Source organism: Papio anubis, chromosome 8, assembly GCF_008728515.1.
Source record: "Papio anubis isolate 15944 chromosome 8, Panubis1.0, whole genome shotgun sequence".
NCBI classification, from domain to species: Eukaryota; Metazoa; Chordata; class Mammalia; order Primates; family Cercopithecidae; genus Papio; species Papio anubis.
The window spans coordinates 126,206,995-126,223,970 of record NC_044983.1 but is presented as its reverse complement, the minus strand read 5'-3'; the positions used below and the strand labels follow the sequence as shown (position 1 = coordinate 126,223,970).

The window sequence follows — 16,976 nt, the reverse complement described above, 5'->3', positions numbered from 1 at the left end:
AATGCAATAGTCTTTCTTTTCCCTTGTCTTTCTAATTAATCCTCTGCCAACCCAAACCTGCACAAGGCAAGACCCTTTTTAAGATAAATCTCACGCTTCTCCTAGAGCTTTTTCTAAAATAAATAAATAAATAAATAGTAAATAAATAAATAATAACAGTACTTCATTGAAAATGGTGGTGGGAAGGGCCAATCTTAATGTGTCTTGTATTCCAGGGTACCAGGGTTCCACCCTTCATTAATCTAAGCAAGTACAGCCTTGTAACTCATTGGAAGAGGTGCTTCCATCAATCTCCCAGGATCACAGGAGCACAAGCAGTGACCACCTTGGCCTCTGAGATGTGTTTAAATTTGTAGGTGTCATTTGCTTGTCTTTTCTCTAAATGATTTGATTATTCTAAGATCCTTATTATCATTATTTAAAAAAAAAAAAAAAGGTAAGAAAGGTTGTTTCTGTTTCTGTCTTCAAGGATGATTGGTGTTTGATCATTCCCAAAGGCCATGCTTTTCTTCCTGTGAGGACAAGCCAGCTGAGGATTAGATATTTCACGCATGGGTTTCTTTGTGCTCCTGCAAAAGATTGTCTTTCTGTCCACACTTCTTGTGATTCCTTGAGAGTCCATCAGGCATGGCTCAGAGTATTCACTCTAGTGATTCTTGGGGAGTGCATCCAATAGAGCTCAGAGCATTTGTGCTGTTGATTATTGGGAAGTCCATCAGGAACAGCTCAGAGCATTCAGTCTACTTGGTTTGGATTCCGTTTGTGTCCACTCCATTGGGCATCTTATACTGAGATGATATAGGAAGACATAAAGCCACAGCTTCTGTGCCCTGGGAACTTACACTCTGACTTGTGATCTGGGAACTTCCCATCCTAACACTGGGCATGATAATGGCCACTTTGCAAGGTGGTGCAGATGAAATGCAGGTAATGCTTAAGTGCCTTGGAGGCTGCAATGAATTGCAACTGAGGCAGCAATGTGACAAGGAAACTGATATTTGTTGATCACTTACTACCATATCATGACTATTTTAAATGTTTTGCCTCATTTTACTTAAGTGTCACAATGTCCTTTATGGAGGTACTAATTGTACTATTTGGCAGGTAAGGGTGTCTCAGAGAGTTTGAACAGCTTTTCCAAGACCCACAGTAATAGAAGGCAGCAGAGTGGGGATTCAAATAGAGTTCACTGTGACTCCCAAGCTATTCTACTACTTCTGCCACACCTTGAAAAATCCTGTCTTTCTTCTAAGCACCTGATTTTCATATAGTTTGAAATTCATGAAGGATGCAGCCAGGGGGTTGCAAGGGAGGAGTTATACAATAATGCTTATGGCAAATACATCTTAGAGGCAAAAACAAAACAAAACAAAAAACCGTTAAAACCATGAACATTTCTTTTATCCTCTATTCATTCCCCTCCCACAAACAAATATCCCTCCCACACACAAATATCCACACATGTACACACATGTAGGCACACACATATACAAATAATCCACCTCATGTTTCTGGCAACAGACATAATCTTGATAAAGGTAACCTGAAAACGAAGGCAACTCTATCACCCTAGCTATCCATGAACATGTAAGAATCAAATAAGTGAATACATGAACACGTGAAACACTTTTTCTCTTAGGCCAGTGGGAGAAGGAATGATGAGTCCTTGAACCACCCTTGAACTGTGTTTCCCAAAAATGGCTGATTAGCTTGAGCATCAAGGAGGTAGTTTCGTGACAAAATAGCTCAAGAGAAGACAAAGCCAGAAATAGCCTCATGGAATGATCAAACCCGGCCGGGAGTGGTCGCTTACGCCTGTAATCCTAGCATTTTGGGAGGCTGAGGAGGGTGGATCACTTGAAGTCAAGAGTTCGAGACCAGCCTGGCCAACATGGCAAAACCCTGCCTCTACTAAAAATACAAAAATTAGCCAGGTGTAGTGGCATGCACCTGTAATCCCAGCTACTCAGGAGGCTGAGGCACAAGAATCACTTGAACCTGGGAGGCAGAGGTTGCAATGAACTGAGATCACACCACTGCACTCTAGCCTGGGTGACAGAGCAAGACTCCATCTCCAAAAAAAAAAAAAAAAAAAGATCAAATTCATATTAAACAAAACTAAAATTGAATGAGCTTCATTTGTTACACACAACTAAGCTTTTGCCAGTTTCATATTATGATAGTTATTGTAAATAGTGCTTACTATGAACCAAGTTCTGTGCTGAGTATTTTCAAAAACATTCATTTAATGTTACTTTTTTCCGTTAGCAGCCACATAAAACCAAGGATTTGCCACACAAGAGAATCTTTAGATAATTATTTGGCTGAGTACAGTTGGTTCTTAGCTGTGTCCAGAATGTCTCTCAGTTTTTTCTGTCATTTATAAAGAAAATCAAAGTTAAATGGAGGCTTTAAAAACTTCAAGAAAAATACATCATAAACTCTAAAATGTTTCTTACTTCATCACATCAACTTATATTGGAGTTGTAATGATCAGAATAAAACAATAAAGGAGAAATCTGGGCAAAGAAAAGAAGGCTAAGCAAACGAATGTATTTTCTGATGGGTTAGGATGTTGGACTCTGGAATTAGCTAATAAGCAAAATGCGCATTTTTGTCTTGGAGACATTCAGAATTTGTTGAACCACTCCATGTCTTATTTAGATGAGCAGAAATGGGAACATGGAGCATGAACCAAATGGTCTCAGCTTTTCCCTTTCATCTTTCTAAATCACGTATCTCCTAGTCATTTTCAAGATCTTATTATTAAAATAGTTTTTAAAGATTTATTCTGTTATAGCATCAGGCTCCTCTTGAGTTTTTACCACTCTAGTAAGTCCCAACATAGTATGAATACCTTGGCCTCCTCCTTCAGATATGAAGGACAGGTTTCAAAGAGGCTTAGGGAAGAAATCCATCCCTTAGTCAGGACAGTAGCCTTATAAGACTCCTTTATTGTCTTGATATTATGTTGCAAAATTACAGCTGTTTCTACCACCCTCTAGGTAATCAAACGATATCAAGTGCCATTTCGTGTGTATTTTTTAATCAGACCAATTAGCTCCTGTCCCATAAAGCCAGCATTTTCTGAGTCAGGAATTCCAATTTCACCTATAATGGTGTAATGTAGAATTACAGAATTATGAGGCCATTGACCTGATCACTGAAGCAATTTTAATGCTTCATGTGTAGACATCATTATCATCTACAACCAGGGACTTCTAGGTAAAGAATATAGCAATAGTTACCACTCTTTTGGCTTCTCCATGGCTGGGGGTGGGGGTGGGGGGCTGGACCACTCAAGAAATGAAGAGTTCTTCCTCCCAAGGATGGAAGATTTGGGGGAGAGTGAGCTGGAAGAACGGTGGTTTGGAAAGTTTTTAAAAGTTCTTCTTGAAATTCTCATGTGCCCAGTCTAACCCCACTACCAAGGAAGAGCATAACGTTAGGAAATGTATTACCACCCTGGGGTCTTCTGTCACCCTGGGCAGGTGTTCTCCCAGCCTTGCACTTCTGAGCCCGTCAATCTTAAATACATGTTAGTGTGTTTCCTTGTGAGTCAACTTAACATGATTAAATCCACATTTGTTCAAAGGTCAGTTTACTTGGGAAGAAGTATGTCAGTGAGAGATTCTGCACACTCACCTGTCACTCATAGAATTGCTCTTAATGACAATATTATTGATGTAGGAACCAAGATAGAGAAGACGGCCTATTTCAAAACTTAAAAATTGCTGAAAATTAGTCTCATTGCAATTATGCCTTTTATCCAGATTTGTTTGTTTTGTTTTGTTTTGTTTTGTTAGAGTCAGTGTCTCACTTTGTCTTCCAGGCTGAAGTGCAGTGGCGCCATCTCGGACTCAATGCAACCTCCACCTCCTGGGTTCAAGCGATTCTCTGCCTCATCCTCCCGAGTAGCTGGGACTACAGGTGCACACCACCACACCCAGCTAATTTTTGTATTTTTAGTAGAGACAGGGTTTCACCATGTTGGCCAGGATGGTCTCGAACTCCTGACCCCAGATGATCTACCCACCTCAGCCTCCCAAAGCCCTGGAATTACAGGCATGAGCCACTGCTTCCAGTCCAAATGATCTATTTGAAGGATGCTCTAGGCTACTGCCATGCTACAGAATGCGTGAATTTAACAACAGAACAGTGGTTAAATTTCTTCATCCACTAAAGCAAAATGAACAGATTATCCCAGTTGATAATTTTCTTTTACAAATATATTAATATACACTAATAAAAGATGTGCTAGAAAATTTTCTTTCATCAAACTAAATTTATCCAAAGATGAAATGGGCTCCCAAGTGAGGAGCTGATTTCCCCCAACACTGGAAATATTCAAGCAGGAGTTAATGGCTCATACCTGAGAGACATTACTGAGTTAAACTGGCATTAGTAAAGGTTGGAGCAAGATAACAATTACAATTCACTCCACCTAGAAGATTCTGTAATCTCACCTACAATCTTTTATACAAAGACAGAGTGGCTGGGCACAGTGGCTCACGCCTGTGAGCCCAGCACTTTGGAAGGCTGAGGCAAGCAGATCACCTGAGGTTGGGAGTTCGAGACCAGCCTGACCAACATGAAGAAACCCCGTCTCAAAAAAAAAAAAAAAGAAAAGAAAAGAAAGAAAAAAAAGACAGAGTACAGTTATAGTTCAGGCAATTAACTAGATAATTATTTTAGTTATAAGCATCTTCTACATCTTATAGAAACGTAAGAATTTTTCAGTGCCTTTTAGCTTACAGTCAAAATGGAAAGTCTAGGAAAGCACTGTGGTTTTCCTCCCCCTCACCTAGGAAGAGTTCTTAGGACTATCCCAGGCATGGAAACATGGAAGGCTGGAAACTATCCATCACCTCTGTAAGGGAACTTCCCTGATCATCTCTCTGTGGATAAGGAATCTGAAATAGATTCTTTTTTTTTTTTTTTGGCTGTGATCAGACGGGTTTCCCAGCTTCTTTGTGGTGGATCTAAAAACCTCTTGACCCTCATGACTATGATTTCATTTCTGAATATGTCTTTCAAGATAATTCAGGGCCAGAATCCCCAGACATGAACAAAATGAAACACAAGTTTATCCTGCTCCACTTCCTCAGAAGGAATGAGTCTGAATTTCATCAAATCAAATAGGAATTTTCATTTTTGAAATGATTTCTTTATCATTTGAAGATTGTGGTCACTCGTCTTCTGTTGCATTTAAGTAAAATCTACCATCTTTTGTTTTCTTCCCTATTATCAGTTCACCCATCCTGGCCTAAAAAGGGGCTCATTATTTTGCATTGCATTGTGCTGAGGATTCATTCATCAATCAAGAAAATATAGCAGTGGCATTTTATTAAACTAATTCTTAGGCTGTTTCTAATATCCATTCTTTGCCCATATGCTTCACTTTCACTCTAACCAAGATTTACATAGGCTCAAATTTTTAATACATTCCCTTTCTTTGTATTATAAATTGCATCACTGAAATATACCCAAGAAGTCTGAGCATGCATCTATGAACAAGATAGCCTTACTCTGAAAACAGCAAGGAAGCAGTAGCCAGTGAGACCCTGCATTCTTGAGCAAAGCTCTTTGGATTCTCTATTTGCAATCTGTGAAGGTGTGATTGAGTTGCTCAGGTATTGAAATCCTCAGTTTCTTTATCTACAAAGTGAGGATATGATAAACAAGACCTGTAATAATTAAATGAGAACATTCATGTAAAGCGTGTAGCACAGTACCAGCCTTGCACTAGATATTAGTCATTGTTATTCAAATTCCTTACCCTAGATTTTGACCCTTTTTTGAATCAACTAAGACCCTAAAGATTGAGAAATAATAATATTCCAAATCCTAATCTAAGATCTCCAAGGAAGTATTTGTAATTTGTTCCAAGTGTCTGAATTTTGCCACCCACTGACCATGACAAGCTCTTTCATATTTCTGATCCTCAAGTTTATCTGAAAAATATGTGTGTGTGTGTGTGTGTGTGTGTGTGTGTGTGTGTGTGTGTGTGAGATTGCCAAGTTCTCTTGTAGACCAAGGGCTCAGTAAATTATAAGCGTTCACAGGTCATTTCCAAGAACACTTTTCCTAAGCATCCTATAAAAGTTAAGAATTCTACCCGGTGGTGGGTAATCTTTCAAGAAGCAAGGGGAATAATGAGAATGGAGTCTTCTTCCGAGTTAAAAAAAAACACACATGAGATCATAATTTCTTTAGAAGAATCTTTTATAACATGGTGGAAAAATCGGTCAACAACACTTTTGGGGTCACTGCTGAGTGCAAGGTACAATACTGTACAGAGGAATAGAAGACAGCATCCTGCAAGGCAACACCATTGAAAAGGCAAGGTTCACATAGATGAAAGTATAGAAATAAAATAAGTATAATTAATTGATTGACAGTAGGTAACATTTATATAGGGTTATCATGTGCAAGGCACTGTTCTAAGCATCTTATACATATTACCTCATTTCATTCTCCCAGTAACCCTTATGAGATAATTCCTATTATTATATCCATCTTCTAGATAAGGAAACTAAGACATAGAAAGCTTAAAGATTTTGTCCATAGGTGTTACAGCTGGGATTCAAACCCAGTTAATCTACCTCTTGATTAGTTCATGCTCACAACTGAGATATAAAAGGATAAGTGGGGTCAGGTGAGGACAGAATAGGGATGAGACAAGGAGTCTCTAACTTTGGCAGGCATAAGCACACAACTAACTTAATAAAGCTATGAGCCAGAGTGTTCAGACCTTTACAAGTCAGGAGGAAGTGAAATGAATCACTACTCAATCTCAGTACTCTACCATTTTGAGCCAATTAGGAATTTTCTTTTCGAAGTCCTGCTCTCCTTGCTTTTCCAAAGTAACAATACACCACATTCTGAAACCCAGTATTTTATATTTGATGATGTCAACTTCACAAATATTATAAGATTCTTCTTTTATGTGGCTATGCTAGGCACTGAAGTTCAAACAGGAAAATAATAGAATGCTTCAAACTTATGAACTACATTAATGCCAAACTTAAGAACTATATTAATGTTCCCATTTGACAGATGAGAAAAGTGATGTTCAAGGAAATTGGCTTTGCTCACAATAAAATAATGACAGATCTAAAAGCAAAGTAAGTCTTCATACTTTGTCTCCACCCTATTTGCCATCTGAAGAAAATTGAAAATATAATATCTTCTGCAACTTTAGTCTGGACAAATGATGATCATGTGACATTTTTTAAGTCATCAGTAAAAAACATTCATGAAAGGAGTCACAGAGACTCAGGCTTGGGATCTATAGGAAAGGATCTTTTCATAGGATCATGGGTCAATAATGGAAAGGAAGCCTTTACAAAGGAATGAGCTCTCAGGCTCAGGATCTGAGTGTTCAAGTTGAGGGTGTTTGGAATCCTGAGATGCCCTGCTCAGGACCAGAGAAAAGAAACCCACTTTCCCAGATAAAGCAGAGAAGGTCATCGGATGATAATCAACAGACCTTTGAGTAGACATCAAGAATGTTATGAAACGGATTTCTGAATTGGGAAGGCAATGGTCAATTACAAGTCCAAGATGCTGTGATGATGATAGTGATGATGACAAGTGATGATGATGATGATGATGATGATGATGATGATGGATGACATAAAAGAAGAAAAGGGCCAGGCACGGTGGCTCATGCCTGTAATCCCAGCACTTTGGGAGGCCGAGGTGGGTGGATCACGAGGTCAGGAGTTTGAGACCAGCCTGGCCAACATGGTGAAACCCCATCTCTACTAGAAATACAAAAATTAGCCAGGCGTGGTGGTGGGTGCCTGTAATCCCAACTATTTGGGAGGCTGAGGCAGGAAAATCACTTGAACCCAGGAGGCGGAGGTTGCAGTGAGCCGGGGTCGTGCCATTGCCCTCCAGCCTGGGTGACAAGAGCAAGATTCCATCTCAAAAAAAGAAAAAGAAGAAGAAGAAAAGGAGGAATTTTAGTGTACTGATTAACTACACTAAAATTATTATTACTGCTGTTTTTAAATGTTCATTATCAAATCTATGCAATCATGCTGGTTTAAAATTAACCAGTAAGATGGCCGAGCGCAGTGGCTCATGCCTATAATCCTAGCACTTTGGGAGGCCAAGGCAAGCAGATCATGAGGTCAGGAGATCGAGACCATCCTGGCTAATCCAGTGAAACCCCGTCTCTACTAAAATTACAAAAAAGTAGCCAGGTGTGGTGGTAGGCACCTGTAATGCTAGCTACTCGTGAGGCTGAGGCAGGAGAATAGCATGAACCCGGGAGGTGGAGCTTGCAGTGAGCCAAGATTACACCACTGCACTACAGCCTGGGCAACAGAGCGAGACTCCATCTCAAAAAAAAAAAAAATTAACCAGTAAGCCAACAAAGAATAATTAGATCCTCTGTAATTTGTTGTTAGAAGGAATTCAAACATTTATCTTTCTTTGAATTAACTGTTTTGTGGCTAAATAACTTTTCGAGCTGCTCTGGGTAGGCCTCTATGATTGTGACCTGTTCTTGGGTAGCACCATTGATAACTATTAATAATATAGGCTTTCTGTGGTTTTATCAGGATTGAGGATGACTTAGAGTGATTCTTCAGAGCCATGTTCCTGGCTCCCCTCCAGATAACAAGCAGGTTGTCAGCAAGTGGACAGAGGCCTTAATACTGGAGAGTAGAAAAAGCATTGCCCTGCAAAAGCAATAACTGTGCAGTCTCTAAACAGCATGGTGCTTCACCCAGAGAGCTCAACAACTGCAGGATATTCTCCAAACCTTAGCTATGACACTGAGAAGCGGAGTTCAGTCTAAAACCCAGACCACACCAAGAAGTCAGAAGAGAATAAAAATCATGTAACTGTTGATTGCAAACACCATATCAACAACAGATTGGACTGATTTTACTATTTCTTGACCTGACTGAAACCTTGTCTTGGTATTGTGGACATGGAGCCTAAGATGTTGTGAGACCTCTATTTGCCAGCTTCCTGTATGAAGTAACCATGAAATGCAAACCAGGGATTACAAAGTTCCAAAGTGACACTTAGTTCTCTGTCCCCCAAAAATAAAATAACCTGCTGGCTACTAGACCTCTCTCTCATTAAAGTCAAATGTGGGGCTTGGTTTAGGCTAATTCTAAGGTCTTTTTCAGTTTAAAAAACTTCCCACCTTCTGGAAGAAGTAGATATTCCCCAGCTTAGTAGCTCCAAGATGGTTCAAGAGTCTAGGCAGAAGTAAGGCAAATACGCATTGAGTGCTGACCTTCTAGAAGCTTTTAAAGCTAGACAATGAAATTACTGAGTACTCTGGATAATCAAAATAAAGTTACCACCATTCCCCAGGGCTGCCTTGAGCAGACACAGAAGGGCATCAAGCATATTGGTCTATTAGTCTTGGTTTCTCTTCTGTGAAATGAAAGGGCTGCACTAGCTGGAGATCTCTCAGGCTATTTTCTATTTTAAGAGCCTGAGAATTTATTTTTAATAAGAAAAGGAGGCAGAAAGACTTCCTGGTAAAACATTTCCCTGTGTTCCCAAACTTAACACAAAACAGTGCAAGATCCTTAAATGACTTAAGTTTACTCATGAAGAAAGTCAATGCGAATTTGATTTGCTACATATATGGATGTGCGCTCTTCTGTTCTGTTAAAATAATGTTAGTTCAGAGGGAGGGGAAGAACTGGATAAGCTCATACAAAGTATCCCTCCCACTGTATTTACTCCTGGGCTCTCACTGGAAAGTTGGCAGGAGGGATGGGGATAATGCTCTGTGAAGGTTTTATTAAGATATGAATTATTCTTAATTTTAAAAAAATCTAATTGTCTTGTTTCTTCTTGATGTTTCCCTCAACCCCAAATATCACTAAAACTTAATTCTTCCAAAACCCAACTCTGCTGCAAAGTAACTCATTCTCTGTTTTTTTAATTACAGTATTCTCAAATGAGGGATGAAGTGTTCAAGTCAAACTTGGTCTGTGCGTTTATCGTTCTTCTATTTATCACGGCAATACAAAGTTTGCTTCCTTCTTCAAGGTAAATATGAAAGAACTAATTGATCCGGTGAAATATCTTTGTGAGATTCCTCACCTGGAGTCAGCCAGCTGACTTTTCAAAGGATCGGAATTTCAAATAACTGAGTCCAGGACCCATACCAAAACGTTTGACTGTTTCAATGTCTGTCTCAAAACTCTGCCCAGATAATAATCTTTTTCCCAATCTTAATAAAAACAACCAAAATGAAAATAGGCCCCACTCTTATTTGACATGACACCCATGAATGCAGAAAATAAGTATAAGAACGTCAATCACCATTTACTTGTGCTTTTGTTAGTATAATTCATTCACAGATACAGCATCATACGTCCTTGGGTCTGCAAAATCAACACTTTAATAATAATGCAAACACCTGTTTGTGGCCAGCCACTGTTCTAAATACTTTACATACAAAAGCTTCTGGAATCCCCATGACAACCTCATGAGGTAGGTGCCATGATTATCCTCACTTTAAAGAGGAGGAAACTGAGGTTCATAATAGTGAAATAAATTCCGTAAGATCTCATCATTCCAAGATGTCACTGCCTAGATTCAACCCAGGAAGACTAGCTCTAGAGCCTGGATTCTTAACCCTCTATTAGACACATATTGTCCAGGTTATAGATGCTCTAGCCAGGATTTGAAGCTAGTTCTGGATTAGTCCAATAGCCATGCTTTTTCATCTCCTCTAAACTATAAGCTAGCTCCTACCTCTTTTCTCAGCTAAATTGCCTTCTCCCTATACTTACCATGAGTTTTCCCCTTTCACATGATTTTAAAAAATCAACAAATATTTTTTAAATACTTAATACAGGCAAAGGAACATTATAGCCCCTGAGGATGATACAGTTTTGGAAGAAGAGGTTCTGTAACCTCTAAGACATAATTTAGTAGGTGACAAAGACATTAACAATGGCTCCCAGTTACTGAACACTTATACATGCCAGGAAAGTACTACATCTTTTACATGGATTGTCTCAAAAAGCCTCAAAAATAACTGATGAGTGAGGCAGCATTCCAATTCCCATTTGTAGATGAGGATTTATCCCAGGTCACATGTCTGTGTAATATCTGAGCTGAAATTTGAACCCAGAGACAGAGTCGGTGCTTTTGGTTACAAGACTGCTTTGCATCAAAATCAGTGATTCATTCTGACCACATGACTTCAAGGAAAAATTTGCAGAAAAGGATTTGAGTTGAGTAAGATGAGAGAGAAAAAAGTAGGAGACTATTGTATTTGGAAAACTGCTCTGGCAAATTCATACAAGTGAGAAAGACCTTGTGTTTATAGAATAGTGAGTAAATGTGAGAGCCTATAGCAAAGGGCTTGTGCAAGAGTATAGTAGACACTATGGCTGAAAAAGGAGAGAATCAGCAGAAGTTCAATGTTCATAACTATGTTAAAGACTTTGGAACTGATCCTGAGGGCAGGAAGGAACCCCAGGAGATTTTTAGGAAGATTGTAGCATGATGCTGTGGAAGAAGGATGTTCAAGATAACTAATATGCAAGGGCTGGCCATGCTTGACTTTCCCCCTAATTAGCAGGGTGCATTAGAAAGAGAGAGGGGATTCCAGGAAGATGATGGCACAGATGGTACATTTCTTAATGTCTCAGAATTCTTACAAATTTGACAAACTAGATAGCAAAACCAAAACCTCATAGACTATATTTATAACAAAAAAGGGTGATAGACCAAACATTCCAACATAGAAGTGGGTTGCAACAATCCCCCAATGGCCCCAAAATGTGTGTGATATCAGTACCTATATGGGAGAAAGCAGAAAGAAGTACTGGGCATGTCACACCGGGCAACAAAAGGATCTATCTCAACATAGCCAGGAGACATGCACTGAGAAGTGCTGTGAGCCAAATTAAGAAAGCAAATGAAAGTGGGAAGGAGTTTGCTCAATCCAATAACATTTTGAAAGGCCTGAAGAGCTGGAACCATCAAGACACTATGAACTCGTGAAACTGATCATCTAATCTCCCTCTCATGATAAAGCCCTGAAAGGAACTGTGTGAGTGAAATCAAAATCACTTACAATAAGGGCTATACAGGTTAAAGTGGGAAGGGATTCTAGCTATCATGTTTTGAAACACTACATGAAAGCAACCAAAGAGAAAGCTCTATACAGTTAAAAAAAAAATAAACAAACAATCCTGAACCATGCTGTTTCTAAAAGTTCAGGGAAGTGTTTTACACAAAAATGAGCAACAAAATATATTGATGGCAATCCTATACCAAGCTATTATAAAAAATAAGAGAATAACAAGTAGAATAATCTTCTTGTAGTCATTGAAAGCACTCCAGAAAGACTTGCCCACAAAATATATCAAAACTTTAACCTATTCTTTTAAAAGGAGCTGAAGCACTTAATGTGGTTCAAGACATGAAATAACAACCTAACCAAAATTAGAAAAACTTAGACATTTGGAAAGAGAACTCAGGAAATACATAAAAATTTAAAACTATATATATTTCAGAAATGAAGACAGCAAAAGAGAACATACAGCACATAAACACAGCAAAAATTACTTACTTAAGAGATATAGAGGCCGAGCGCGGTAGCTCACTCCTCTAATCCCAGCACTTTGGGAGGCCGAGGGGTGCGGATCATGAGGTCAGGAGATTGAGACCATCCTGGCTAACACGGTGAAACCCCACCTCTACTAAAAATATAAAAAATTAGCTGGGCATGGTGGCAGGCACCTGTGGTCCCAGCTACTCGGGAGGCTGAGGCAGGAGAATGGCGTGAACCTGGGAGGCAGAGCTTGCAGTAAGCTGAGATCGCGCCACTCCACTCCAGCCTGGGTGACAGAACTAGACTCCATCTCAAAAAAAAAAAAAAAAAAAAAAGAGAGAGAGATATAGAAAGTGAAAGAAAGAACATCATTTTTTAAGTCAAAAAGAAAATTAAAAAGATTGACAGAGCCTTCTTCCCCATACCTTAACGTCACACCAACAATGACCCTGTATACTAACCATGGATACTAACAGCTGAAAGAACTGCAAGACACAGATTCTTTCTGAGGAAGAGTACATAGGGAAGCCCACATCAAGGGGGGAAACTAATACTCTAGAGGAATTTGAAGCTACTGGAACATACAGCTATAGCAAACCTTAAACATAGCTTAACTCCCAGCCAGAGTGATATAAATCCTCACAGAAAATATCTATTTACTTCAGTTTATATTACCTGATACAATATGAACAGTTTTCAACAGAAAATTACAAGGCATACCAAAAAAAAAAAGAAGAGACAAAGAAATCATCAGAATCAAACTCAGATATAACAGTGTTAAAGTTATCATACAGGGAATTTTTAATAACTATTATTAATATATTAAAGGTTCTAATAGAAGTAGACAATGTTCAAGAAAAAAATGGGCAATATAAACAGAGATCGAAACTCTGAGAGAATCAAAGGAAATAAAAGGAAAGGATAAAAATTTAAAAACACCTAACAGAAATAATGAATGCCTTCAATAGGCTCATCAGTAGGCTCAGAAAGGCCAAGGAAATAATCAGTAAGTTTGAAGACATGTCAATAGAAACTTCCCTAACTGAAATGCAAAGAAAAAAAGTGAATGGGGGTTGGGCAGGGAACATGGGTCAAAGCATCCAAGAACTCTGGGACAATTTCAAAAGAAGAAATATATGCATAATTAGATTACCAAAAGGAGAAGAAAGGAGAACTAAGCAAAATAAATATTTAAAGTAATAATGGCTAAGAATGTTCCAAAATTAATAACAGACAACAAACCACAGAATCACAGAACCACAGAACTTTAAAGGTTAAATACTTTGGTTAAATAAAAGTAACCAACCAGGATAAACATCAAAAAAAAAGATATTGTATTCAGACTGCAGAAAAGGAAAGACAAAGGGAAAATATTAAAGGATACCACAGTGAAGGACATCTTCTTACCAGAAGGAAGGACATTGCCTTACCTATAAAGGAACAAAGATAACAATTACATCAGACTTTTTGTCAGAAACCACGTAAGCAAGAAGAGCATGGAGTCAAGTATTTAAAGTATTGAAAGAAAAACCATCAACCTAGAATTCTATATCCCTTATAAGTAGAGAAGAAATTCTTTCTCAGAAAAAAATTACATTTTTAGCCAACATTCCCTGTAAGAAATGTGAAAAATATCTTCAAACAGCAAGAAAATAATATAGATCAGAACTTGGATCTCCATAAAGAGCATCAGAGAAAAAATAAATGAAGTTAAGTAAAATGTTTTGAGCTTAATCTTAGTTGATCTAAAACATTATTTTTGTTTAAAGCAACAATATTAACAATGTATTTGGTGGTTATAAATATGGATAAAAGTGAGATGAACAACAGCAATGTCACAAGGGACATAAGGAAGGAATTGGGAATGCTTTGTTTTAAGGTAACTGTATTACACATGAAGTAGTATGAAGGTTGAGTTACATTAATTTAAAATACATATTATAAGCTCTTGAGCAAACACTGGAAAAAGTTTTTTAAAGAAATAAATATAATTGATACACTAAGAAAAAAATAAAATTAAATCATATAAAATGCTCAATCAAAATCAGAGAGAATGTTAAACAAGGTGAACAAACAAAGAATAAATGCAGTGGATGAAAAAGATAGTTACAAAGATGATGGCTGTTAAACCAAGCATAAAATTAATTATTTTTTTATGGTAATGTTCTCAATATACCAATTACAAAGCAGAGCTTGTCAGAGTGGATTAAAAAAAAGACCCAAATAGATGTTGTATACAAGAAGCCCACTATAGATATAGACTCAAATAAGTTAGAGAAATGAAGAAATATACCATGCTAACACTAATCAAAAAAAAAAACTTAAGTAACTGTATTAATTTCACACCAAATAGACTCAGAACAAGGAAAAGTGTCAAAGATAAAAATGGAAATTACACAGTGGTTAAAAAGTCAATTCTCTAAGAAGAATTAGCAATATGAACATTTATGTGCCTAACAAGAGAATGTCAAACTACATGAGGCAAAAACTGATAGAACTGAAAGGAAAAATAAATAAACCCACTATTATAGTTGGAGACTTCAACATTCCTCTGTCAGTAATTAACACATCATGTAGGCAGGAAATCATTATGGATATAGATAACCTGAACTTATCTAATCAATACTAATAGACTATTCCACCCAGTGGAAGAAAACACATTCTTCTCAAGCTCACATGGAACAGTAACGAAGGTAGACCCCATTCTGGGTCATAACACACCTTCATAAATTTAAAGGAGGAAAAATAACACAAAGTATGTTCTCCAGTCACAGTGGAGTTAAACTTCAGTAATAGAAAGATAGCTAGAAAATTACAAAACACTTGGAGATTAAATAACAAACTCTTCAATCACATGTGAGTGAAAGAAGAGATTTCAAGAGACATTTAAAAATATTTTGAACTAAATGAAAATGAAAACACAACTTACCACATTTGTGGGATGCCATGAAAGCAGTGCTTAGAGGGAAATTTATATTAAATGCATATATTATAAAAGAAAAGAGATCTAAATAACAATCTAAGCCTCTACCTTGGGAAACTACAGAACAAAAAGCAATTTAATCTTGTAACAAAAAGGAGAAAATAAATCCTACCAATTAGGGCAAAAATCAATAAAACGAAAAACAGGAAAACAATAAAGAAAATCAACAAAATTAAAATCTAGTTCTCTGACAATATCAATAAAATTGGTAAACCTCTAGCCAAGCTACTCAAAATAAAAGAAGACACAAGTTACCAACATCATAAATGAAAAAGTGGTTCTCACTGGTGATCCCATGGACATTAAATAAGAAAATAATATTACAAACAACTCTATGTCCATAAATTTGATAGCTGGGATGCAATGGACCAATTTGTTGAAAGACACAAACTATCTACATTCCAATGAGAAGAAAAAGACAATCTGAATAGCCTTATATCTATTTAATAAAGGTAACCAATAATTTTTAAACTTACAAGAAATAAAACATCAGACCCAAATCGTTTCACTGGTGAATTCTACTAATATTTAAAGAAAAAGCAATACCACTTCTCCACAACCTCTTAGAAAACAGAAGGAGAGGGGACAATTTCTAATTCATTTTATTGGGTCATATTACCCTAATACAAAAACCCAGCGAAAACACTGAAGTAAAGGAAAACTACCAACCAATATCTCATAAACATAAACATAAAACCTCTCAAAAAAAATTAGCAAATGAAATCTCACAATGTGTAAAAAGAAGTATACACCCTGGTCCAACAGAACTTCTCCCAGGTATGCAAAGTTTATTCAACATTCTAAAATCAAACAATAGTGATTCACCATATTAGTAAGTTAAAGAAGGAAAATTGTATCATCATATCAATTGCCAAAGAAATGCACTGGATAAAATTCAATGTCCATTTATGTTAAAAACTCTCAGGAAACTAGCAATAGAAGGGAACTTCTACAACTTGATAAAGAATATCTCCCCCCCCAAAAAAAAAGCTATAGATAACATCATCTTTAGCGGTAAAGGACTGGAGCTTTCCCCTTAATATCAGAAACAAAACAAAAATACATTCTCACCACTTGTATTTAATATCATTTTGGAAGTCCTAGCTATTGAAACAAAACAACAAAAAGAAATAAAAGGCATACATATCAGAAAGGAAGAAATAAAACTATGTTTATCCGCCAATGACATGGCTTTCTATACAGAAAATCCCAAAGGATCCACCAAAACATTTCTAAAACTAACAAACAAATATAGTCAAGTCACAGAATACAATGTCAATGTATGAAAGTCAATTGTTTTCCTCTATATCAGCAATCTAACTTGAAAACTGAAATTAAAGAAACAATATTATTTACAATAGCACCAAAAATGAAATACTTAAATATAAATTTAACAAAATTTGTATAAGATCTGTGTAAAGAAATCTTCAAAACACT

The 16,976-nt window shown here is 37.2% G+C and overlaps 1 protein-coding gene across 3 annotated transcripts in view; it reads left to right on the top strand.

The window, feature by feature from the left end:
* Positions 1–16,976, top strand: part of ADCY8 (adenylate cyclase 8) — a 265,567-nt gene that overhangs the window by 169,766 nt on the left and 78,825 nt on the right. For all 3 annotated transcript variants that reach the window (XM_021942625.2, XM_009213592.4, XM_021942626.2), the window contains one exon: positions 9,932–10,032. In XM_021942625.2, coding sequence (XP_021798317.1) covers positions 9,932–10,032 — 101 coding nt within the window. The remainder of the gene's footprint in view (positions 1–9,931; positions 10,033–16,976) is intronic.